Below are 26,316 nucleotides of genomic sequence, written 5' to 3'. Positions count from 1 at the left end.
TTCTTTATCTATTCCTCTGTTGATGGACATTTCTAAGACCAGGAACAAGACAAGGATGTCCACTCTAACCACTTCTTCACCATTTTAAGAACCTAACATTTAAAATCAGTGCACAAGCTGAAGGGAGCTACTTCTCATTTTAGGATTCCTAGTGTGTAATGTCTGAATCTTATTGACCCCTTTACACGATGTTTTCACAAGGTCATAGTAACTTAGAGTCTTGTCGAAAGAAGCTCATGTATGTTCCTGGACAGATGTGAGGATTGAAAAACAGGGACAGCTGTGTACTCACCTGATACAGGGCCACACAGAACAGGAAGAGCATCATGTAGATGATCTTGTACATCACGATTTTACCCTCGAAGCTGACGAAGAAGAACATGCCTCCACAGACATAGATCCAGTACTTGATGAACAAGGCCACCACCAGGTTACCCAGCACCTTCATGATGTCCTGCTCGTCCTCCTCCTCCTCCTCCTCCTTCCGCTCCTGCTTCTCCTCCTTTGCCTCCTCTTCTTCCTTCTTCTCCTGGGCCTCCCCATCCACCTGTACGTCCTGTTCGTCATCTTCAAAAGAGAAGACCATGCTATTCAATGGAGCTGGTCCCCGGACCGGAACCACACTCTGACCAGTGTGATGTGAGTGCCACACAGTGCACGCATTTCATGCATTACCATATGATTTAAATAATTTTAGATGGTTCTAATAAACAAGGCAGAATTTATGGAACTAATTATAGTCCATTTTCCTAAACTTCCTGAAATATAGTTTTAAAGAAATACATTTGGTAATACTCTTATACTAATCTTTTTATAACACCTATTTCACTTGTAATATCCTGCTGTAACTACTGCAGGATCGAGGAAAAATACATAGGCAACAATAACAGAAAAACTACTATGACAACTTCAAATTCCAACTGTTAACATGACTCCAGACAATCCTAGCAGTATTTTACTGGATTTGGGTTAATGGTAATTATCTTAACCAAAAGTATGCTTTTAGAGAACTAAGAAAGTAAGAGTTAAAGCCAAATATAATTTAATTTAAATTAGAATTGAAGAATAATTGTAACTTACCTAAGTTTAAAATAGTTTTATGCACTGCAATGAAAAGCTTATATTTGGTCTTACTTTAAAATATGCTAATATATGGCTCATTTTTGTGTTACTAAGGCAATCTATTGAATACATCTAAATAATTTATTCAAATGACCAGGAGATCCACAGAGTGAGGGGAATGCAAGTGCAGTGAGAGGTCAGAGCAACTGCTGATCTTAAATGGACTATTCTTTATATAAAATAACTGGTGAATTTAATCACTCTATTAACAGACACATCCAAAGTCAAAGAGTCAAGGTTTAAATCTTATAGACTTCTGTTGCTGAAAAGTAATTCCATGGTTAGGTCTAAATGAGAAACTGTAAGAAAAGGATGAGTTGGTGTGTGTTGGTTTTCTCCTCCTTACCAGGTTAGTCTTAAGGTTACCAGCCCAGCCTCTGTGAACCTTTATGGCGTCCTTTTCAGACAAGGCTACATACATCACTAGTGGTCTCCAAGCCGTTCTACTAACATTAAATGATATTTATTGGTACATCCAGGCAGGTAGGGAGTGAGAGGCTCTCCTTTTACCCATATAGCAGGTCTAAAACTACAGAGGTGATAGATCATCAAAACATCAGATTCTATTTTTGACTTTGTGGTATATTCATTTTTGAAAAGAAGAGGATTCGAATTTGGAAGATTTGAGTCACTTTCTTGGTACTAACACTCAGGAAATGTGACCATGGAGAACGCAGTGCACTTCCCTGAGCTTCAGTTTCTCTTCCCTGAAGTGGGAGTCGCTTTCGTGAGGATCAAATGACACAGGGTCTCTGAAGCTCCTGTGGACGGGGACTTAGCCCCGGGACGCGGTCATTTATCTGCTCACGTCTACACTTGGCCTCCCTCTGGTCTGGAGCAGAGACCCCTGGATGTCCGCGGGGGCCCTTCCTCCCGTCACACACCTGACACATTAATTACCGTTTTCTTCATTCTCCTGACGTCCGATTTTGACCTCAGACAGAAGAGCTTCCTTTTCTTGGAGAGCTTTTTGCTCTGTGAGGTGCTGTCTCAGCAACAGCCAAAACGTAATGGTGAAAAGGATCTGAAAGGAGAGAATTAGGAACCCGAGTATCAAGCCTCTGAAGCATAAGCCTATTTCAACAACTACTACGCCTTCTCTGCATTTCAGTGGGAGCAATTACATAAACCTTTCCACTTGAGATAGAGTCAGGCACCCACTTGATTTCAGCTGAAAGTCACTTGCTTTTAAATCTCCTTTCCTGAGGACGCTGGCATGCCGTCCAGTGCCAGGGTGCATTCATGCCTGGGATGCCCCAGGGAGATGCACAGGACAACCTGGGCTGGAAACCAACTTGGACCAGTGGTCCCCTTCAAGGTGCTACTCCTTGATTTCCTGTCCTTCCCTGACATCAGCACAAGTATCAGAAGATGATGTATTTCTTCCATGATCCCTGTTGCTTCTGCAGTGGTCCGTATTTTGAAGAATTCCACAGATGGGGAAGAACATTTCTTGCCAGCAAATAGAACCCCTTAAATATTCCCATTCTTCTCCCAAAGCTGAAGGGGGAATTGTTCTAAGTGCCCACACGTTTATATTAACATTTTCCTGAGGGCTAGGAAAAACATTATGATTTCAAGCAGCAGCAAATATTTGGAACCTATTTTTGTACTTTTTTGCTTGGATGTGTTTGTTTTGATTACTGTGGTTTTGTTTGAATGCTTTGTTTTCTTGCTTTGCTCTTCACTTACCTTTGAGGCAAGTTCCCCTGGCTCTTTCTTTTCTAAAAATCCTGGGACCTTTTTAATTTCAGGGAGTTCAAAACTCCATATGTACTGTAATATGAGCAGTAGATTTCCGTAGACAACCATGAATGGAGAGCTGATCATGGCATATTTCCTTCTGTTGCGAATCATCCAGAGAGTGCAGGACCAGATCAGCAGCACGAACGTCAGCCAGCTGTGGTACGTGATGCTCCACGCCTCCAGGAAGGAAGGAAGGAGAAAACGGTGATGGTCAATACGACGTACAGGCCCCACCCTGCTAAGTTAGAAGTTATCTAGCAGGAAAAGGTCAGAAACATTCACACTATGGAGGGAGGGTGTTGTGGTGAAATCGTGGAGGGATATCCCAGCTGTGGCAGGGGACACAGCGAGGAGGAAGGCTGCCTCTGTGAGCTGGCACTGGCCCTCGACTTCCTGGAGGGAAGAGGGTCGGGCAGGGGGCTTCACTCCACGTCCTTTGCCCTCCAGCCCCAAATGTCTTCCTTTTCACCCTGCTTTGCAGAATGAGAAGCAACCGTAAGTGCTTTCTCCTTTATTCTTCCAAACTAGCTTGAGGTCGGCTATTTTTTCAGGGTGCTGGGTGAGTGTGGCCAAGCTGGGCTCAGAAACGGAAGCTGCGGGGACCACAGGGTCAGCACACAAGCTGGCTTCAGGGGTCACCCTTAGCAGACCCGCCAGGCACACAGACATGATAGGAACCAGGGAATCTCCAGGAGGAGGTAGAGTGTTAGGTGTCCACACACCGCAAACAGTAAAGCCAGGTTAATGGAGAGGCCGGCCTCTCCTTCTGCCCTGCCAAGGGGCAAGACATCTTCCACTCACACCAAACTCCCACAGATCCAGAAGATATCTCAAAGGGCAGCTGCTGGAACATTCTAGAAAATCAGGCTCATGAGTACCATTAACTTCAGTAAATCTATCCTTTCATACCATAATCTCAGATACCAAATTTCTGTGAAAAGGTCTTTAAAAATATTTTCTAGCTGTTATTTGGAGCTAATTGAAATCAGTCATATTCCTGAGTATCACGAATTATCAAGAGTTATTCGTAAAGTCTGAAATGTTTTACAAGTCTGTTTTGCTTCTGGAAAGCAGATAAGTATTGAGATAAACAAGATAAATGAATAAAGTCAGCACAGAACAAATACTTCATTGCCAGCAATGTGCAAATTTGTCCTAAAGAAGAGCTAGCTTTTTAAATGTAGAGTTATTTAAAACTGTTGGTTAAAACATATGGTAATTATAAACTGGAAATTAAAATTGCTTTTATTAAAATTAAGTGAGTGACTGACAACTATTACCGAGTCTGTATTATTTTCATGAAGATAGTATTCCTTGGAAATAGTGTTATCAAAGGTCAGTAATATTTAATGCCTTTATCCCAGGATGAAATTCAGATCTGACCTGGCCATTTTTTTGTGGAGGACCCAAGAAAGTAATCTTCGCAGATATTATAATTCCAGCGTATTTTTCCCCCTGTACATTATCCTTGTTTGGGTGAAAGAGGGAGAAAAAGAAATTGTGAGGATTTCGCTTTGTGTTTTTGAATAAAGACATCTATCGTTCTAACAGACCGTGCTCCTTTCTGTCTGTGATTAAAAGTCTGCTGCCACGGGGGAACTTCCACAGAAGACAGGCACTTTTAAAGCATTAATATTGTGGCTCCGTGAACACAATTGAAATGGCACCAGACGAGAGCACGTCTTTAACGAGAGATCTGCTCTCCTGTGTTGTTTTTACAATAGATTTCTTTTCTACTGAGGAACTGAATGTGTATTTCAAGTTTTTCTTTTTTTTTTTAAGCTCTATTTCTTTACATAAAGAAACCAACTTCTCTGGCTTCTTTTTAGAGACAGAAAAAGAAATGTGTACTCCTTTGAGTCCAGAATCTAAATTATTTGATGTTTTCAAATAGAGTTTTGCTGTAGTGTAAATTAGGGATTAACCTATGAAGTGTCAAAAAGTACCCAGAGAGCACAGAATTCATACTATTTAGAGAACAGAGTTTGCAGTCCCCAAAAGAGCCATCTTTAATTTCGAGGAGCTTTCTGTTCCCAATACTCTCAGACATGGCCATGGTCCTTGCAGAAGCTGAAGCTGACATGAAAACAGGTTTTCTCAGGAGACATCTGGACTGAGAGCCTAGGGAAACTGTCTTTAGGTGTTTTTTTTCCCCTAGAATTATAGAATATTTTTTTATCATTTACGGTGTTCATGGGATCTCACTACTGGCCACAAAATTTGAAGACTTTTGTGTTAAATAAGTTTCTCAAAATAAATTAGCTTTCCCAGTAAAATCTGTTTTTAGGAAGAGCAGAAATTGGCCTTCTTTTATATCCTGTCTCTGGTCCCAAGGACGATTTCTGAAGCTCTGATGCTGGAGATGGAGCATGCTCCTAGCGGTGAGCAGAAACGCAGGTAAACTGGGAGCTCACAACCAGAAGAAGCCCTCGGGGACTCGGTGCTTGATGCTTAGATCGGTAAACATTTGTTGCAGCTCAAATGGAATAAAGTCTCAAATCTAAGACAAGCTGTGACTATAACCCTCATTATCTGAAAGAAATAAAAGTGGCCTTTATTAATCGTGAACACCTTCAATGCCACTTAGAAAAACTACCCATATGTCCTTTTAAATCAGCAAAATAGGGGACAGTCTGACTTAGGCTAATTTGAGAGAAAGGTATTCATATTTAAAAGGAGGCTAGCTAGCACAGAGGAGGACATGGTTTTGAAATCTATAATATAAAGGGCCCATGAGAAATTACCATAAGCAACCATTCTCTGCCAAGACATTGGGAAGGTGAAGACATCAGTGCTGGCGGGAGGAGGTGGTGGGGCTTGGAGCCGGCGGGGTGCAAGCACTGTCCATCCCTCCAGCACTAATTTTGTGCCCAAGGACAGGACACAGAGCAAGATATAGGGGCAGAATGCAGGCAGAAGTTAAGGCTTCTGGTAGGCACGCACCATCATAGCGATAAGGGCACAGATGTAACTCTGCTTCATGATGAACTGGAACACAGAGACCATGGCATGGACTTTGACACTCCTTTTCTCCTCATAGGCCTTCTCCTCCTCAAATTCTTCATTCTCATCTTCTCCCTCCTTCTTTTCTAGAGGGAGAGATTATTTTATATAAAAATCTATGCAAATATGTGAATTTCACATAAACGTCCCAAGCAGTACAGAGCACGTATTTGTCATCTCCAGTAACAGGCAGCTTTCTTTCAACACAATAAACTTAGAGAAAAGGGAGAAAGGCCTCATCCAAGTTTTGGGGCTCTTGGTTTTTTTTATCAGACGAAAAGAGCTCTTTCTGAAGACATTCATCCACTAACCAGCAAAACTATTGGCCGTGATTATGCAATCAAATTACAGAAAGACTAAAACACACATATGCACATAGGTTTAACACTAGAAACAAGTTGACTTGTTTAAAATAATTTTTTACCTTTTATTTTTCAAAGTTTACCCCGATTAGGCCACTTATTTTGTACCCAAGGACAGAACACACAGAGCAAGATGGAGGGGCAACATCTAGGCAGAAATTAAGGAAATGAGCTTCATCAGACTGACCATGGAAGAAAGCAACCTCTGCTAGAAAAAAAAAAAAAAGGAAAAAGAACCGAATCCAATGAAGGATAAACCAAAGACATATTCAGAGCTCCTGCAGGAGGATAAACCAAAGACAGATCCCAGCTCCTTACCCGTGGAGTCAGCGGAGGGCTCCCAGCGGTACTGTGGGGTGGAGTACAGGTCGGCCTTGGCGGGGCCGTTCTCCAGGGGAAGGCTGGGGTGGATGGTGTGGTAATCCACGGGGTTGCCGTTCACAGTCACCAGCAGGCCCTGCCGGGGGCGCAGGGCAAAAGCAGTTGTGACGGCAGCTCTGGTTTCCAGTGTGGACCCGCCTCCTTCCCTTCTGGTAGGTGGGCACATGGGATGGTGCAGAGCCGTTGAGAGGCTGAGCATTGTCGGCAGTGATGCCCACTAGCGAGACAGTCTTGCTCACCCCCTCCAAACCTATACCCCACAGAGCCATCACAGGACAAGGTAAACCTGACCTTGCCCACCTCTGCTGCACCTCAGGCCGTGCCCCCCTCTCCGTCCTCGGTATGAAGTGTGAAGCCTGGAAAGGCTGCTGAGGCTTCAGGACCTGCTCTTGTCTCCTCTCCAGCCTCAGCTCATGGCCCCGCCCCCCAGCCATCCTCCAGCTACAGGAACTCCAGACTCGCCTGGGTCCTGGTCTGCAGCCCGAGCACTGCCCGGGCCCCCCTGCCTGCCCCACACCCCGTACAGCTCTCAGGACTTAGCAAATTCTCAGGTTAGACAGCAACCCCACAGGTCTCTACCTGATGCTGCAGCTTGCAATTCCCATGTTGCAGCACTCTGTACACTAAATACAATTTCCTACTTTTTTTCTCTCTGTCTCTTTAGCTTTACAATTTTTCATTTATGCATATACATATAAACATATACACGCACACATACATATGTGTGTCCATGGACAGGCAAGACCTCTTACTCAAATCATGGAACCGGCAAACCCTCCACTGTGGCTTTTTAAAAGTTTAAAAACATTTTATATGTTTATACGCGAGCTCATGTTTTATGAGTCAGTGTTTTAACAGCAATAAACCAGATACCATTTCTGCAAAAACATTATTTTAAAACGTATGGAAAATTTTATAGACCATTAAAATACACTCAGAGGGGCTAATTTCATTTATGTCACTTTTACATCACTGACACACGCAAAAATGAGAATTGTAAGGATATACTAACATCAGATGGTTTGTAGTCATCTTGAGTCATGGATAAAAGCTGCAAAAAGCAATGCAGGACAGCACGTTAATCTGTGAGCGGAAAGCATCATGGTGTTTACACACAGCTATGACGTTGTACTGCACACACACCCGTCCCGTCAACTAGCTGGATGCCAGTGTGTTAAAACCGCCATGCAAGATACAAAGGCATGAACAATGCAGCTGGAGGGTGCTGTGTTGATAACCCTTTCCAGTTTCACGAGAGTCAGTAAGCACTCATTAACCACATGACTACAAAAGCTGATTACGTTTTTTCAAGTGTTTTGTTCTAATAGAATTAGCTGCTTGGTTTTATATTCCTAGGACCCTTTGAGACGTCTGCAGAATTCTCAAAGTATTGAAATTGAAGTTTCACAATAAAGAAAATTTGATGTGCAGTACGGGCTGGGATTAAGATTTGTGTGTTGTCTGCAACAAAAGAATTATGACCCGATTATGCCTTTTAGCTCTATTAGTGCTAGGGGTTTGGGGCTCCCCCCAGTAACAAGCATCTGCTGAGTTAAAGGTTCTCCCACTTTTTTGGGTCGGAACTCATTCACTTTCTTAAAAATCACTGAAGGTCCCAAAGAGTTTTTATTTATGCGGGTCCTATCCATCAGTATCTATTGTGCTAGAAATGAAAATTGAGGCATTAAAACTATTCACTTGTTAATTCATTAAAAATTGGAAAAAAACTTGTTCACATAAATAATTTTATTCAAATAGCTGTATTTTAAAAAATAGTGAAAAGAGTGGTGTTGTTTTACGCTTTTGAGTATCTTTAATGTCTGGCTCAAAAGAAGACAGCTGGGTTCTCATGTCTGTTTGCACATTCAAACGGTTGTGATGTATTGTTTTGGTTGAAGTAGTTAAAGGAACTCTGGCTTCACCCAGCGATGCAGTTGGAAAAGAAAGAAGTATCTCAGGAGTCCATCCAGACTGTGGATCCTCTCCTTGGACCCTCTCCCAAACTCAAGACGGGGAAGTAACCGAAGGCGAGCTGTGTGTGGAATCAGTAAAGCCCCTGGAGGATCCTGAACCTGGACCGGGTCCTTTACCTACACACACGTTGTGACCGCACGTGCTGGTGATGTGCTTCTGGGATTAGACAGCTCCACTGAATACTGACACGCTGTACTGCACAAAATCCGAGTCTTCCAATGTTCTAATTTTCACTAAAAGTTCTCATTTTATCACTGGCAACAAATGCTGTCAGTTGTTTGCCTTGAAGCGATGGACCACTCCACTCACTTTCCAGTAACTGCTGAATGTCCACAGCTGAACCACCCCAAACTGTCTGTCAGCTGTTCTTGCACGTCAACCTGGGCCGCGCACCTGCCAAGAGCTTCTCCTCCTCGAGGGGTCAGCACTTCAGGGGGACCTCCCCTTGTGTCATTCAGAATATTAAAAAGGTATGTGCCTCAAGGTTGAGATTTAAGAAGAGCAATGACTGTTCCTGGTTCATCAAGAATATTCTTAAGGGCTTCCCTGGTGGCGCAGTGGTTGAGAGTCTGCCTGCTGATGCAGGGGACACGGGTTCGTGCCCCGGTCTGGGAAGATCCCACATGCCGCGGAGCAGCTGGGCCCGTGAGCCACGGCCGCTGAGCCTGCGCGTCCGGAGCCTGTGCTCCGCAATGGGAGAGGCCACAACAGTGAGAGGCCCGCGTACCGCAAAAAAAAAAAAAAAAAAAAAAAAAGAATATTCTTAAGTGGAACTGGCCTTCCTGCTTTGTTTTCCAAGGACATGACCACAGCTGCGGGGGTTCATGCTGCTGCCTTAGATGGTGCTTTTGTACCATCAGAGCAATTGTCAACATAGTCCAAAGGCGAATGTCTTAAGTATTATTACAAAAATAGTTTCGAGCCTGTGGATCCCAGCAAGGGTCCCAGGAATCCCCAGAGATGGCCCACAGACCTCATTTTGGAAACTGCTGTGCTGTCTCTCTGGCTTAGTGACATGGCAGGACAGTCTGATACGTGTGATGGGAGGAAAGGGCCCCCGGAAACCCCAGAGGTCTCCGGGCACCACATCTGTTCCACGTGGCTGCCAACTCCCTGAGAAGTTCATTCATTGTTTCCCTGTCTCTCAGTCCATGACAGTCAGGCATCAACTAGGACCACGTGTCTTAGAGAAACTCTTCCACCAAGTCAATCAGAGAATCTGCTCCTCGATTCCCAAACGTGCTGGGAAGCAAAGTGCTGACCCGGTCTGAGAATTGTATCTGTCTTCACCACATTGCAAATGGGCCATTTTAACAAGTCAGTGGCTAGGTTGTGTTGAAAATAGTGAACAAATGATGAAAAGATGAAGAATCACACAGCTGTGCTCCCGTCCCTGGCATCCACACTGAGGCCCCGACACAGCGAGAGGCTGCGGCTCTTCACGTCCACACAGACTGGCCGGTGTCCCGAGTGGCCGTGTGAGCAGTCATCGTCACTGCAGCAGCCACCCCGACACAGGGAATTACTCTCTGCAGTGCATCCCACCACCCAAGCTGTTACCGCCCAGGGCCAAGGGGGTCGCTTTGTTGTTTTTTGTTTAAATACAAAATTATTGTTTTTAATTAAGAACACACTCTCCCTCTTTCTAGGGTTAAGAGACTTCAGGGGGAAGCACTGAACTATAAAAGGCTGGGTCTGATGGAGCCTGAGGTTTCCTTTCGAAGCACTGGGTTCCCTTCTCTGAACACAGGTTGAGCACTAAGACTTCCTCATCAAACTGCTCCTGTAAACTGAGCAATCTGGGTTTGCAGGTGGACTTACATGACCTGAATTCAGCAATATAATAAAAAGCAGCAAAATAAATGAGAAACCCTTTTCCTTGCGGCTTACTTTTCTCTCACCCGTGGGGTAGTGGGTCGCGTACCACAGGCTCCGCCTCCTCTCGGCTGTGATGGGGACGGGGCTGCAGGCCAGGGCTCTGTCCTCTTCCTTTGTCCTCTCTTCCTGCACCTGAGACACAGAATAACTCACAGGACAGCCCTGCTCCCCGGAGCAGCCCCTCAGCGGCCTGGGAGACCAGACACAGCTGCCCATCTCTACCCCCATGTGATGATTTTGTAAAGTAACGTATACACTACATGGGCTTTTATCCAGACACTTTCAAAAATGGCCAAAATGCCACCCTGTAAACACGAAGCACAGCAGTATCGCTTGTTCCTGATCCCTGCTAAGCCCCGTGAAATACAGGAACAGGCGCTCACGTTACGTCACTGAGCCTCCTGTGTGTATTCTAACCTGCAGGAGGAAGGGGCTGGGCTGGGTTCACAAAAGTCACACCTGACTGTGGAACCCAGCCACGGGAATCTTTAATGAAGAAGACATTTACGAAAAGCAGAGTCATCTAGAGCTTACACTCAACATTAAGCAAAAAGAGAGTTGATGCATAACACAGCTGCCTTGCCTAATGGGACCTTGGCCTGAATCAGACAGTTGGTCCAGGAGAGTTGATAGAGAGAAAAACAGGATCAGAACGTACTTGGTGGTTGAGGATGGTTCCCAACAAAGATGCCCCATAAAAGGGCACTAACACATGTTGATATGGGGGCAGAGGGAGGGCACTTAGTGCCACTGCCCAATTCCCGGGGCCCAGTGCACAGAGAGCACCCACGGGGAGCAGCAGATGCCCCGGGGAGCCCATGTGTTACATTCACCTCCAGACACCTGCTTCTCTCTCTCTTTCTCAAACATACACCATAGATTTTTACCGTAGAACTCACGTTTTCCATGAAATGTGCCAGGCCACCTGGAGCCATGATAGAACCAGGCACCTGCCCTCCATCAGCACCTTAGTGAGAAAGTCCCGTGTCCCAGCCCCACTTAAAATACAGACCCCTGAGGGTTGATGCTGTTGTGAATTAGGCCCTGTTCTCCACACACCCTTGCAGACGCTGTGGTTTGTGACCTGCTGTGAACTGTGTGGCCTGGACTGTCCACCCCAGAGGACCCGTGGCTAAGGAGGCCAAGTGTCTCCTGGGCCTGAGGGGCTGTAACAGCCCAGCAGTACCTGTGCACAAGCTCCTGCCTGACACACCACGGAGAAAGCCAAGGGCACCTGGAACTCTTGTGAACCCGAAGGCCTTAAAGTCATTTCCATCGTTGGTTAAGACACTGTTCAGAAATAGTTTCCGTGAGATATTTTCATTTCTTTTGCACAGTTTTATGTGTGCGTATACACATATCCACATCTGTCTGTTTGTGGCAGAAGCGAACACAGTACCACTTTAAGGGGTTTTACTGGCACACTCATATCTTAGAAGAGACTTGGAGGAAAAGGTAACAGAAGGTAATTGGGCTTCTCCAGGAGCCCTTAGAGCATTCTGTCACCACGTCACTGCCGTCACTGGGTCCAAGGGAGAGGTGAGAGGGGTATATAAAGACACAGACCTACTAGAGAATGGACTTGAGGATATGGGGAGGGGGAAGGGTAAGCTGTGACAAAGTGAGAGAGTGGCATAGACATATATACACTACCAAACGTAAAATAGATAGCTAGTGGGAAGCAGCCGCATAGCATGGGGAGATCAGCTCGGTGCTTTGTGACTGCCTGGAGGGGTGGGATAGGGAGGGTGGGAGGCAGGGAGACGCAAGAGGGAGGAGATATGGGAACATATGTATAACTGATTCACTTTGTTATAAAGCAGAAACTAACACACCACTGTAAAGCAATTATACTCCAGTAAAGATGTAAAAATAAATAAATAAATAAATAGAGTAAAAAATATATATGCATATTAGGATATGCATATATGCATATTAGGATGCATATTATATGCATCCCAAAATCATACACTTGTGTGTTAGTGTGTGTATAAAATTCATGCCAGCATTACCCAGATGGTTTTTACCCTGGTTCAAAAATCTAGCTAATAGTAAATGTATGTTTGAACTGTCAATCAGCCCTATTAAAACCCTGCACTATTGAAGTGTCAGGTATGTAGTAACATGTTACTAAGTCCAGCTAAATGAGCACATACTTTGTTTTTGGTGGGATTTAGCACTAGCTATTCAGTTAGTGTTGATATTATTGGGCAAGTACTAAAATTGGACACAGTTCTATGAACTGTGAGACCCCTGCAAACAGGGACACCTGTGTGGTCCTCTCACAGGCGGGAGGTGGGCAGACCCCCTTCCTGCAGGAGGCACTTCCACTGGGATGGATGGAACACACCTCTCAGGCTTTCACTGTGCCGACTTGGGCCTGCTCACATCTTTGGGGGCTGCTTTTCCTCTTGCACAATGTACAGCCCCCCTGAGTGGGGCCTCGCACCTGGGCCGACGCTCTACCCCCAGCCCCAGGCCAGTGTCTGAGACGCTAGCTCTTGATAAACACTGGATGCCTGGCCGGATGACCGCGTGGGTGGAGCCTGGATGAGCAGACGAAGAGGGGAGGCGGGTGGGGCACCAGGGCCCCCGAGCTGGAGGGGCCGCATTGCAGGTGCCAGGCTGGTGTCTAACGTGAGCTCTGCTCCCCAGCACGTGGCCATGAGGTGAAATGCGGCAGCCCCGTCTACACCACCTGCCTCCCTGTGTGCGGATCAGCTGCCTGACAGCTGAGCTTCTCAGGGTCACTTAGGGGAAGCAAAAGCAGACTGAAATTTCCTGTTATAGAAAGGGAAAAGAGAGAGGCCACAAGCCACCCTGGTCCTGTCCCCAAAGTGCCATATTCTACTAATAATCCCATAGGGAACAACCCAGTCCTCAGCCCTGCCCTGTGGTGGGGTCCCCGGGGGTTATGGCACCACCGAGAGCGGGGACATCCCCACAGCACCATCAGAGGTTGGAGGTCTGAGAAGATTTAGGCAACTCCAGTCGCCGTGGTAACAGGGTGTGTCGTCATAGAGACCCTAGCTTTGTCGGCAAACGTGGGCTTGAATCCGACATTTACTGTTTGGTAAATGTGTGATTTACCTCTCGAACCTCATTTTCCTCATCTCTAAGACGGGTACAATACCTGTTCTTGAGAGTTATGCAGGGGATTGAATGAGATAATGTATGAAAACAACCTAGCACGTGGCCTGGCATTTAGTAAGTGCTCAATAAAAACGACACTTCCACTCCCCTCACCACCGACCATCTGAGCAGCCAGGGGTGAAGCTAACATAGGGAAGCTGGTCTTTGTCCTGATAGTATCTGTATTCAGTTAGAACTCTTGGCAGAAGCAAAATACTATAATAAGAACACTATAGTTATTTTGGCATATAGTACTAATTATCCAGCAGTTGACAGGAATGAACACTTTCCCCTGGAGTTTCCAGGCTAGTTTGCAGACAAGACCATGAAAACCTTTGATCCTTACAAGGGGCTCCTGTAGCCAGATTCGGATTAGAGTGGCCAGCGTGTAGTACATCACCAGCAGGACGATGGGGTTGGCATGGTGGTACCATGACAGGTCTGGGTTTGCTATGATCTTCCACGTGCTGGAACAGTCTGTTTGAATGACTGATTTGATACCAAACAACCTGTTTCAAAACAAAGAAAAATATTAAACAGATGCAACAAAGATGTGGGTCCAGTCAACAGAATACAAACAGCTGGTTTTAACACATTCATGAGCTACTCCTAGGTGGATCCATCCCACTCTAAATACTTCATTACTCTTCTGTATATATAACTACATCTTTAAATAGTATCTGTATGTATATATATAAAATATACACATAATATATGCATCCTAAAATCATACACTTGTGTGTTAGTGTGTGTATAAAATTCATGCCAGCATTACCCAGATGGTTTTTACCCTGGTTCAAAAATCTAGCTAATAGTAAATCCTTGCACACCTATTAGAAACGTATGTTTGAATTGTCAATCAGCCCTATTAAAACCCTGCACTACTGAAGTTCAGGTATGTAGTAACATGTTACTAAGTCCAGCTAAATGAGCACATACTTTGTTTTTGGTGGGATTTAGCACTAGCTATTCAGTTAGTGTTGATATTATTGGGCAAGTATTAAAATTGGATATGGTTCTATGATTCAGCCATAAAAGCCAGATATTGTATACTAGAGTTTCTGTAAGACATATTTCTGTCAAATTTTATTTATGGGCAATTTGATTTTTTCACAGCATTAAAATTATATTGTTAATTGTTAAATTCTGAAATAGATATTTTTAATGTTGATTTCTACTATGTAATCAGATACATTCAGATTATATAACAGGGAATTGTGCAAATATGATTCATTCAGAAATTCATTTTATGTGAATTTTTTCTTAGAAGTAACTCTACAAAGTGAAAGATATGTTTACATGTTAAGTGAGTCTTACATCTTTCTATTGTACGTAGCTTTTTTTTTTTTTTTTTTTTTTTTGTGGTACGCGGGCCTCTCACTGCTGTGGCCTCTCCCGTTGCGGAGCACAGGCTCCGGATGTGCAGGCTCCGGATGCGCAGGCCCAGTGGCCATGGCTCACGGGCCCAGCCGCTCCGCGGCATATGGGATCCTCCCAGACCGGGGCACGAACCCGTATCCCCTGCATCGGCAGGCGGACTCTCAACCACTGCGCCACCAGGGAGGCCCTGTACGTAGCTTTTACATGCAAACTTCCTTTAACTTTTACATCCCATTCTTTACTGTTACAAGGTTTTCCAGGACTATGGGTTCTCCACTTGTAAAACCTCTCAGAGCTACTGCTGTTATTATCACGAGGCCAGGGCAGTATTAGTGAACTGCCGAACACAGATTTTACAGAAAGTTACATAGAAAGTAACTTTCTTTGATTTTATCAGAAAAGAGTTATACTAGAACTTGCTCTTATCATAGATCTTTTCTCCCAGGTCCAGGCAGATTTTTTTCTGTAGTTAGCATTACAGAGAAAAATTTCCTGATAACAAAAGAGTTATGCCCCACTTAGAATGATGGAACATTCCAAAAATCGTTTTGCAGTCCTCCATTAAAATGCGAATTTCTTGTATGAAGTACACAGAACTGAAAACTTTTAGATTTAGGATTAGACAAACTGGACAGTCTTTGGATTAACCTAAGTGACAGATTTCAGCTACTAAATCCTCTCTCTTCTCACCCCACACCTGGTATTTTTTAAAAAATCAAATTTTTTAAATTTAAAAATACCTGTTTTCCCCATCAGAAAGTTAGTGGCTATTTCCGCACTTATTTGTACACTGAATTATGTGTCTCTTAAAAAAACCCTGTATCACATCAACACCACACCTTCCCGTTGATAGTACAGCTCATTCCAATTGAGCAATCAGGCTTATGTGTTGTACCAGCAGTGTATAGACTAACAAACAAGGGTAGAAGCTATAGCATGTAAGACTGTTTTGCCCTGTAAGGAAGTTTTTCTAACAGGGCTATGCAAATGTTGTCAGACCTAACATCTCTCTCTCTCTCTCTTTAAAGAGTCTGGATACTATAGAGAGAATTCCTATACCAGATAGGAAGTTTGTACATCCTCTCTGGCACTACCATTCTAGGATGCCAGGTAATATCCAACTATTACTTCGTTTCCTTATCTTCTTATTGCAGACCTCCCGTGATCCAGGACTGCTTCTCGATATTGACAACGCACAGAAAAGTGGTACCACAGCCCTCGCCCTCCAGGACTCACGCTCAGTCTAAAGGTAACACTGTGATGTGTGAGTCTGGTGAGAGCAGGGTGTTCCAGATACGCTTTCTGTCTGTGGGCGTCTGGGATGCGTGATGGGCAGGGTCTTCAGGAGAATGCTGGACGTCCAGACAGTCCAAAAAGGGTAGATAAGTAGGTGAGAGAAAAGAGCAATCCTGACAGCTGCTGGGCTGGGGAGGGGAGTCAGGGAGTGGCCATGGTGACAGCAAAATCTATTTCATTATTGATGCGTCATCGGATATTGACAGACTTCCTTCTATGATGATTCCCACTAACCATTAGAGTCTTCACAGTGGTCCTGGTCCAGACTGATTGAATAAAGATATCTACATTGTTAAAATGTATCCATCACTAAAAGAACTTGAAAACGACTATCTCAAATCTCTCCAAAGAAATGTCTCTTTGCCTGAGAAGTTACAGGGACACGACTATGGAGCAATGCATTCCATTTATTGCTTATTTACAGGCAGAAAGATAAAGATCTTCTCTTCTATGCATTTGGAAGATCCCTTTGGCCCAGTTCTAGCGGTGACGGACGCAAGTGCATCTGGTGGGCGGCTCACCGTCTCTGGACCTTCAGTTCCTTACGGAACCTAACAGGAGAGGGGGTGGGGACGGGTGCAAGCATGTGGACGAATCTTAAGACCTCACACCTCTTCCACTTCTCAGAGGACGGCTGGAGACAGGTCCCGAGCCACAGTCCACTCCCAGCAGAGACCCACTGGAGCGGGCACGTGCTCCTGCGTGGGCGCTTGGCCTGTGCTCAGCTCTCTATCTCATGACCAGCATCCTCGTCCACAGGGCAGCTCTCCATGTCTCCTCCTGGACAATGGCAATCCGAATGACAGTCTCCGTTTCTCCCTCCTCCACGTTGGGACCGTCGCCAGAGTTACCGTCAGAGCACTCGGGTTCAACACGTCACCTTCGTCTCCTTATTTCCTGTCCTCCATCACCTGGAGAATAACCCCATGGCCCAGCCGAGTGTCCCCTGGCCTCCTCTCCCTGATCCCAGACACCACGACTTGAGCCTCACTGGACCATTTGGGATTTGCCATAAAATCTCAGGCCCTTTGGTTTTTTTATTTACTGATTTGTCCAGTTCTTTGAGGTAGCTGTGACTCCTGTGAGGTCACAGATGAGGGTGGTAGGACCCCGAGAGCCCCGCCAATTCCTTGGCAATGCAGATCCAGTCCAGCAGGCCAGGCACGGCTGCACAGAGTAGGCTGCCTCTCAGGACAACCACACTCCATAATACAGGCGTATCAGTGGGTCCCTTCTAGGTACCCCAACCATCCAGTACCACAGGGGTCACCAGGATACCAGCAGTCCAGGAAGGTGGGACTGGATTACAGCCAGGACTACAGTCGGGGCCCTGATGTTGATTATGACAACTGGGTACGGCTGCAGGCACCAGCTCTTCATCCTCTCAGAGTCCAGATTTTCTTTACAGCCCATGTCAACTGAGAGTCTAAACCTGAACCCTCTGTTCCTACTCCCTACCTTGTTGTTGGGCATTCTCAATAGCATCAAGGCCTGGCTCCCTTGCCACCATCTCCAGGAAGTCTCCTACGATTTTTCCTGATTGAAATCAATTTATCCTGCACCGTGCATCCACGGCAATCGTTATCTGTAGTCGTAGTTTTTATTCTATTAAGTTTATGTGCTTGTTTCTCTGTCCAGTTTGATTCTAATTTCTTCAAAAAAAGGACTTGGGTCCTGTCATCTTGCCTTGATGGCCATGCCTAGTATAGAGCAGGCTTTAAAGGGGTGAGCTTATTTAATTTAATTAAAAACACTAGGATAAAGTTATACCACGAAGTGAGAGCAGGTGACTGCAGTCCTAGCACGAACAGAGACTAAAGGGTGGCCAAGTTCTTGCTTTTGAAGAAGAAAAAGAATGGATGGGAAGACATTGTCCATAAAGAACCCCAACATCCATGATTTCAGTGCTCGGTCTGGGAAATAAGAACACAGAATAAGAGCAGAACAAGGCACCAGAGAACACTGTAACTTACTGAAGTCTGCTTGGGCCCTGTATTACAGATAGTTATTTCTGTTCTGTACGGGCCGCCAAAAAGAATCTCGAACTTTCCCTTCAGGATGGATCAATCAATACATGTATGGTTATGAAAAAACACTTTTTTTTTTTTTTTTTGGCCGTGCTGCTCAGTATGCAGGATCCTAGTTCCCTGACCAGGGCTCGAACCCACGCTCCCTGCAGTGGAAGCGTGCTGTCTTAACCACTGGGTCGCCAGGGAAGTCCCCAGAAAAAACACTTTTCTAAAAAACCTGAGAGTCCAGGTTTATAATTAGGAAGCAATAAAATATTTAAACATCAAATAGGCACAAAATATGGAGCAGCCTGAATGATTCCTTCAAGAGCCTACAACTGCACTTCACTCTGAAGTTTTTTGATAAAAGTGGGCACCGCAGCTACAGGAAGGGTCTCTCGTCACATCACTTCCACTCCTCTTCCTCCTCCTCTTCCTCCTCTGGCAGGGAGCACAGCTGTCCCTCCACCTCCCGTGGAGCACTTGCTTTGCGATTTTTCTCTCCTTCCAAAGCACTCCTAATGTTTGACAGCACATGGTGGCTATGACTTGGTTGGGTATTCGTTTCTACTTGCACATGTTGGCAGATTCACAAAACCTCCAATTGTTTTCAGGTTCACTCCAGACCACATCCGCTCAGTCTCCGGTAATACAGAAACCCAGCCATTCGCAAGAAATGCATAATACTGAAAATAACACCCCACTTTAAAACATTTAATTGTGGTAAAATACACATAACACAAAGTTTACATCTTCCATTTTTAAGTGTACAGTGAAGGGGTACTAACTACATTAACATTGCTGTACAACCAATCCCCAAACTTGTCATCTTGTAAAACTAAAACTCGTCCCCATTAAACACTAAACCCTCACCCCTCTCTCTCCCTCAGCTCGAGGCCACCACCATCCTACTTTATGTCTCCATAAAGACGATAACTCTGCATATCTTATAGACTATAAGTGGAATCACACAGTATTTGTTCTATTTTTTTTTTGCGGTACGCGGGCCTCTCACTGTTGTGGCCTCTCCCGTTGCAGAGCACAGGCTCTGGACGCGCAGGCTCAGCGGCCATGGCTCACGGGCCTAGCCGCTCCGCCGCATGTGGGATCTTCCTGGACCGGGGCATGAACCCGTGTCCCCTGCATCGGCAGGCGGACTCTCAACCACTGCGCCACCAGGGAAGCCCAGTATTTGTTCTTTAGTGACCAATTTATTTCACACAGCATAATGTCCTCAAGGTTCATCCACATGGTAACAGGTGTCAGAATGTCCTTCCTTTTGAAGGCTGAATAATATTCCATTGTATGGATGGACCATATTTTGTTTATCCCTTTCTCCAAGGATGGAGACTTTCACCTTTTGGCTATTATCAAAAATGTTGCCATGAACATGGATGCACAAATACCTTTTCAAGACCCCATTTTCAATATTTTTGGCCATATACCCACATACCCTGTTTTTGTCTGAGAATGTCTTTATTTGACCTTTATTTTTTCCACCTATACCCTTGGATATAAAATTATACTTTGATTTTTTTTCTCTTTCTTTCAGCAGAACCTGAAAGATGTTGTCCTCTTGTCTTTCGACTGGCATCATTTCTGGTGAGTAGTCTGTGATAATTCTTATTCTCATTCCCTTGAACATAATGTACTTTTTATTGTGATGCTTTTACTATTTTTCTCTATCACTGTTATTCAAATTTTAATTATATTGTGACTTGGTGTGGTTTTCTTTGTTGTTTGTTTAGACTGAATTTCTTGGATCTATGGGTTTATATTTTTCATCAAATTAGGGAAACATTTGGCCATTATTTCTTTTTTTTCTTTTTAATTTTATTTATTTATTTTTGGCTGTGTTGGGTCTTCATTGCTGCGCTTGGGCTTTCTCTAGTTGCGGCGAGCGGGGACTACTCTTCGTTGCAGTGTGTGGGCTTCTCATTGCAGTGGCTTCTCTTGTTGCGGAGCATGAGCTCTAGGCGTGTGAGCTTCAGTAGTTGTAGCACGCAGGCTCAGTGGTTGTGGCTCGCAGGCTCTAGAGCACAGGCTCAGTAGTTGTGGCGCACGGGCTTAGTTGCTCCGCGGCATGTGGGATCTTCCTGGACCAGGGCTCAAACCTGTGACCCCTGCATTGGCAGGCAGATTCCTAACCACTGCGCCACCAAGGAAGCCTGGCCATTATTTCTTAAAATGTTTTTTTGTATTCACACATTTCTTTTTTTTTTTTTTTTTTTTATTTTACAAATTTAATCAGTTATACATATACATATGTTCCCATATCCCCTCCCTTTTGCGTCTCCCTCCCACCCTCCCTATCCCACCCCTCCAGGCGGTCACAGAGAACCGAGCTGATCTCCCTGTGCTATGCGGCTGCTTCCCACTAGCTATCTACCTTACGTTTGGTAGTGTATATATGTCCATGCCGCTCTTTCACTTTGTCACAGCTTACCCTTCCCCCTCCCCATATCCTCAAGTCCATGCTCTAGTAGGTCTGTGTCTTTATTCCTGTCTTACCCCTATGTTCTTCATGACATTTTTTTCTTAAATTCCATATATATGTGTCAGCATACAGTATTTGTCTTTCTCTTTCTGACTTACTTCACTCTGTATGACAGACTCTAGGTCCATCCACCTCATTACAAATAGCTCAATTTCATTTCTTTTTATGGCTGAATAATATTCCATTGTATATATGTGCCACATCTTCTTTATCCATTCATCCGATGATGGACACTTAGGTTGTTTCCATCTCCGGGCTATTGTAAATAGGGCTGCTATGAACATTTTGGTACATGTCTCTTTTTGAATTATGGTTTTCTCAGGGTATATGCCCAGTAGTGGGATTGCTGGGTCATATGGTAGTTCTATTTGTAGTTTTTTAAGGAACCTCCATACCGTTCTCCATAGTGGCTGTACCAATTCACATTCCCACCAGCAGTGCAAGAGTGTTCCCTTTTTTCCACACCCTCTCCAGCATTTATTGTTTCTAGATTTTTTGATGATGGCCATTCTGACTGGTGTGAGATGATATCTCATTGTAGTTTTGATTTGCATTTCTCTAATGAGTAAAGATGTTGAGCATCCTTTCATGTGTTTGTTGGCTGTCTGTATATCTTCTGTGGAGAAATGTCTATTTAGGTCTTCTGCCCATTTTTGGATTAGGTTGTTTGTTTTTTTGCTATTGAGCTGCATGAGCTGCTTATAAATTTTGGAGATTAATCCTTTGTCAGTTGCTTCATTTGCAAATATTTTCTCCCATTCTGAGGGTTGTCTTTTCGTCTTGTTTATGGTTTCCTTTGCTGTGCAAAAGCTTTGAAGTTTCATTAGGTCCCATGTGTTTATTTTTGTCTTTATTTCCATTTCTCTAGGAGGTGGGTCAAAAAGGATCTTGCTGTGATTTATGTCATAGAGTGTTCTGCCTATGTTTTCCTCTAGGAGTTTGATAGTGTCTGGCCTTACATTTAGGTCTTTAATCCATTTGGAGCTTATTTTTGTGTATGGTGTTAGGGAGTGATCTAATCTCATACTTTTACATGTCCCTGTCCAGTTTTCCCAGCACCACTTATTGAAGAGACTGTCCTTTCTCCACTGTACATTCCTGCCTCCTTTATCAAAGATAAGGTGACCATATGTCCGTGGGTTTATCTCTGGGCTTTCTATCCTGTTCCATTGATCTATCTTTCTGTTTTTGTGCCAGTACCATACTGTCTTGATTACTGTAGCTTTGTAGTATAGTCTGAAGTCAGGGAGCCTGATTCCTCCAGCTCCATTTTTTGTTCTCAAGATTGCTTTGGCTATTCGGGGTCTTTTGTGTTTCCATACAAATTGTGAAATTTCTTGTTCTAGTTCTGTGAAAAATGCCATTGGTAGTTTGATAGGAATTGCATTGAATCTGTAGATTGCTTTGGGTAATAGAGTCATTTTCACAATGTTGATTCTTCCAATCCAAGAACATGGTACATCTCTCCATCTATTTGTATCATCTTTAATTTCTTTCATCAGTGTCTTATAATTTTCTGCATACAGGTCTTTTGTCTCCTTAGGTAGGTTTATTCCTAGATATTTTATTCTTTTTGTTGCAATGGTAAATGGGATTATTTCCTTGATTTCACTTTCAGATTTTTCATCATTAGTATATAGGAATGCCAGAGATTTCTGTGCATTAATTTTGTATCCTGCAACTTTACCAAATTCATTGATTAGCTCTAGTAGTTTTCTGGTAGCATCTTTAGGATTCTCTATGTATAGTATCATGTCATCTGCAAACAGTGACAGCTTTACTTCTTCTTTTCCCATTTGGATTCCTTTTATTTCCTTTTCTTCTCTGATTGCTGTGGCTAAAACTTCCAAAACTATGTTGAATAAGAGTGGTGAGAGTGGGCAACCTTGTCTTGTTCCTGATCTTAGTGGAAATGGTTTCAGTTTTTCACCATTGAGGACGATGCTGGCTGTGGGTTTGTCATATATGGCCTTTATTATGTTGAGGAAAGTTCCCTCTATGCCTACTTTCTGCAGGGTTTTTATCATAAATGGGTGTTGAATTTTGTCAAAAGCTTTCTCTGCATCTATTGAGATGATCATATGGTTTTTCTCCTTCAGTTTGTTAATATGGTGTATCACATTGATTGATTTGCGTATATTGAAGAATCCTTGCATTCCTGGAATAAACCCCACTTGATCATGGTGTATGATCCTTTTAATGTGCTGTTGGATTCTGTTTGCTAGTATTTTGTTGAGGATTTTTGCATCTATGTTCATCAGTGATATTGGCCTGTAGTTTTCTTTCTTTGTGACATCCTTGTCTGGTTTTGGTATCAAGGTGATGGTGGCCTCGTAGAATGAGTTTGGGAGTGTTCCTCCCTCTGCTATATTTTGGAAGAGTTTCAGAAGGATAGGTGTTAGCTCTTCTCTAAATGCTTGATAGAATTCCCCTGTGAAGCCATCTGGTCCTGGGCTTTTGTTTGTTGGAAGATTTTTTATCACAGTTTCAATTTCAGTGCTTGTGATTGGTCTGTTCATATTTTCTATTTCTTCCTGATTCAGTCTTGGCAGGTTGTGCATTTCTAAGAATTTGTCCATTTCTTCCAGGTTGTCCATTTTATTGGCATAGAGTTGCTTATAGTAATCTCTCATGATCTTTTGTATTTCTGCAGTGTCAGTTGTTACTTCTCCTTTTTCATTTCTAATTCTATTGATTTGAGTCTTCTCCCTTTTTTTCTTGATGAGTCTGGCTAATGGTTTATCAATTTTGTTTATCTTCTCAAAGAACCAGCTTTTAGTTTTATTGATCTTTGCTATCGTTTCCTTCATTTCTTTTTCATTTATTTCTGATCTGATTTTTATGATTTCTTTCCTTCTGCTAACTTTGGGATGTTTTTGTTCTTCTTTCTCTAATTGCTTTAGGTGCAAGGTTAGGTTGTTTATTCGAGATATTTCCTGTTTCTTAAGGTGGGATTGTATTGCCATAAACTTCCCTCTTAGAACTGCTTTTGCTGCATCCCATAGGTTTTGGGTCGTCGTGTCTCCATTGTCATTTGTTTCTAGGTATTTTTTAATTTCCTCTTTGATTTCTTCAGTGATCACTTCGTTATTAAGTAGTGTATTGTTTAGCCTCCATGTGTTTGTATGTTTTACAGCTCTTTTCCTGTAATTGATATCTAGTCTCATAGCATTGTGGTCGGAAAAGATACTTGATACAATTTCAATTTTCTTAAATTTACCAAGGCTTGATTTGTGACCCAAGATATGATCTATCCTGGAGAATGTTCCATGAGCACTTGAGAAAAATGTGTATTCTGTTGTTTTTGGATGGAATGTCCTATAAATATCAATTAAGTCCATCTTGTTTAATGTATCATTTAAAGCTTGTGTTTCCTTATTTATTTTCATTTTGGATGACCTGTCCATTGGTGAAAGTGGGGTGTTAAAGTCCCCTACTATGATTGTGTTACTGTCGATTTCTCCTTTTATGGCTGTTAATATTTCCCTTATGTATTGAGGTGCTCCTATGTTTGGTGCATAAATATTTACAATTGTTATATCTTCTTCTTGGATTGATCCCTTGATCATTATGTAGTGTCCTTCTTTGTCTCTTCTAGTAGTCTTTATTTTAAAGTCTATTTTGTCTGATATGAGAATTGCTACTCCAGCTTTCTTTTGGTTTCCATTTGCATGGAATATCTTTTTCCATCCCCTTACTTTCAGTCTGTATGTGTCTCTAGGTCTGAAGTGGGTCTCTTGTAGACAGCATATATATGGGTCTTGTTTTTGTATCCATTCAGCCAGTCTGTGTCTTTTGGGTATTCACACATTTCTAAGACTCCAATTACACTTATGTTAAACCTTTTGAAATTATCCTACAGGTCACTGTGGTTCTGTTTATTATTATTATTTTTCAATCTCCTTTCTCTCTGTGCTTCAATTTGGATACCTTCTAAGACCCTATATTTAAGTTCACTGGTCTTTTCTTCTGTGGTGTCTAATTTGCTCTTAAGCCCATTTAGTGAATTTTAAATTTCAATTACAGTATTTTTTTCCCACTGCTCTCACTTCCATCTGTTCTTTTGGTCCATCAATTCTTTTTTATAGATTCTGTTCTTGTCTTCATGATGTTTGTATTCTTTAATCTTGAAAATAATTAAAAGGGCAGGACAGGAATAAAGACGCAGATGTAGAGATGGACTTGAGGACACGGGGAGGGGGAAGGGTAAGCTGGGACGAAGTGATAGAGTAGCATTGACATATATACACTACCAAATGTAAAACAGATAGCTAGTGGGAAGCAGCTGCATACCACAGGGAAATCAGCTTGGTGCTTTGTGGCCACCTAGAGGGGTGGGATAGGGAAGGAGGGAGGGAGGCAGAAGAGGGAGGGGATGTATGTATACATATAGCTGATTCACTTTGTTATACAGCAGAAACTAACACAACACTGTAAAGCAATTATACTCCAATAAAGACATTAAAAAAAAAAGAGCTGCTTCAAAGAGTCTGCCATTTCTAGGTCAATTTTCATTGATTGATTTTTTTCCTGTTTTGCATATGTCTAATAATTTTCAACTGGATGCTGGACATTGTAATTTTCACATTAAGTGTCTAGATTGTGATGTCCTCCTTTAAAGCATGTTGAATTTTGTTCTGACAGGCAGGTAAGTTACCTGGAGATCAGCTTCATCCTAGCAGGCTTGTTTTTCAGTTTCATTATGGCAAATCTATGTGGCTAATGACAAGACAGAGATAAGGAGGTATATGATATAATGCACATAAAGCAATACCACAGAATTCGGCACGTAACAGCTGCTCAATAAATTCTGGCTTCTACGACTATTGTTGTTATTACTATGAAGTATGACATGAATGTGGTTTATGCCAGAGTCACAGCTTTTTAATTAATACTATATTGTTATTGCTGGCAAGTAAGAGTAAATAATGTCCTTCTTAAGATGGAGTAGAAAGACAGTCCCCCTCAGGGAATGAAGCTCTTCCAGGGTGGGAATATTTGGCACAGGTTGGGAGAGTCTGGGTGAGTGGCAGGAGGGTGTGCAAAATGTATGACATTGTGTTATTAATATTAGGTTATTCACCAAGAAAAATCTCTTTCCTTCATCCTGGTAATGGGATCAAAGGAAAGAGAAGAAGGCCACTGAGGATACTGACAATAGTAGACTGGTTTCTGCAAAACATAGGTTCTTCTGTTGTTTCATACATGTGCACTCTTACACACCCACAATCTGTATGTCTCTTGTATTAAACTGAGAAATATGCTTTGCAAAGAATGGCCCACAATTACTTTCTAAGTCAAGGAGAATGTGAATGAGGTGAGCTGCAGTCTTGTTCTGGACATAATGGGACACAGACTTGATGCTTCTGGTGGGTTTCATTTCAACAGCCTTCACTGTCTTTGCTCTTATGACTTTCCAAGTCTAGAACGGGGAGTCTGTGGATTCAGTGATCCTCAAGGAGATAAAGAAGTTCCCTCAAAGCGGGCAAAACAGAAACTCCTGGGGTCACCTTTTCAACTGCACCCACCTTGTCTG

General features: G+C 43.3%; 1 protein-coding gene across 3 annotated transcripts in view; it reads right to left on the bottom strand.

Annotated features, from left to right (window-relative positions):
• Window positions 1-26,316, bottom strand: part of PIEZO2 (piezo type mechanosensitive ion channel component 2) — a 351,580-nt gene that overhangs the window by 92,212 nt on the left and 233,052 nt on the right. For all 3 annotated transcript variants that reach the window (XM_060119106.1, XM_060119107.1, XM_060119108.1), the window contains exons 8-15: window positions 13,945-14,107; window positions 10,479-10,598; window positions 7,627-7,665; window positions 6,552-6,690; window positions 5,812-5,957; window positions 2,815-3,045; window positions 2,023-2,146; window positions 293-567 (exon numbers count right to left, since the gene is read on the bottom strand). In XM_060119106.1, coding sequence (XP_059975089.1) covers window positions 293-567; window positions 2,023-2,146; window positions 2,815-3,045; window positions 5,812-5,957; window positions 6,552-6,690; window positions 7,627-7,665; window positions 10,479-10,598; window positions 13,945-14,107 — 1,237 coding nt within the window. The remainder of the gene's footprint in view (window positions 1-292; window positions 568-2,022; window positions 2,147-2,814; window positions 3,046-5,811; window positions 5,958-6,551; window positions 6,691-7,626; window positions 7,666-10,478; window positions 10,599-13,944; window positions 14,108-26,316) is intronic.

This window comes from Mesoplodon densirostris, chromosome 15 (assembly GCF_025265405.1).
Source record: "Mesoplodon densirostris isolate mMesDen1 chromosome 15, mMesDen1 primary haplotype, whole genome shotgun sequence".
NCBI lineage: Eukaryota > Metazoa > Chordata > Mammalia > Artiodactyla > Ziphiidae > Mesoplodon > Mesoplodon densirostris.
This window is presented reverse-complemented; position numbering and strand designations above follow the sequence as displayed.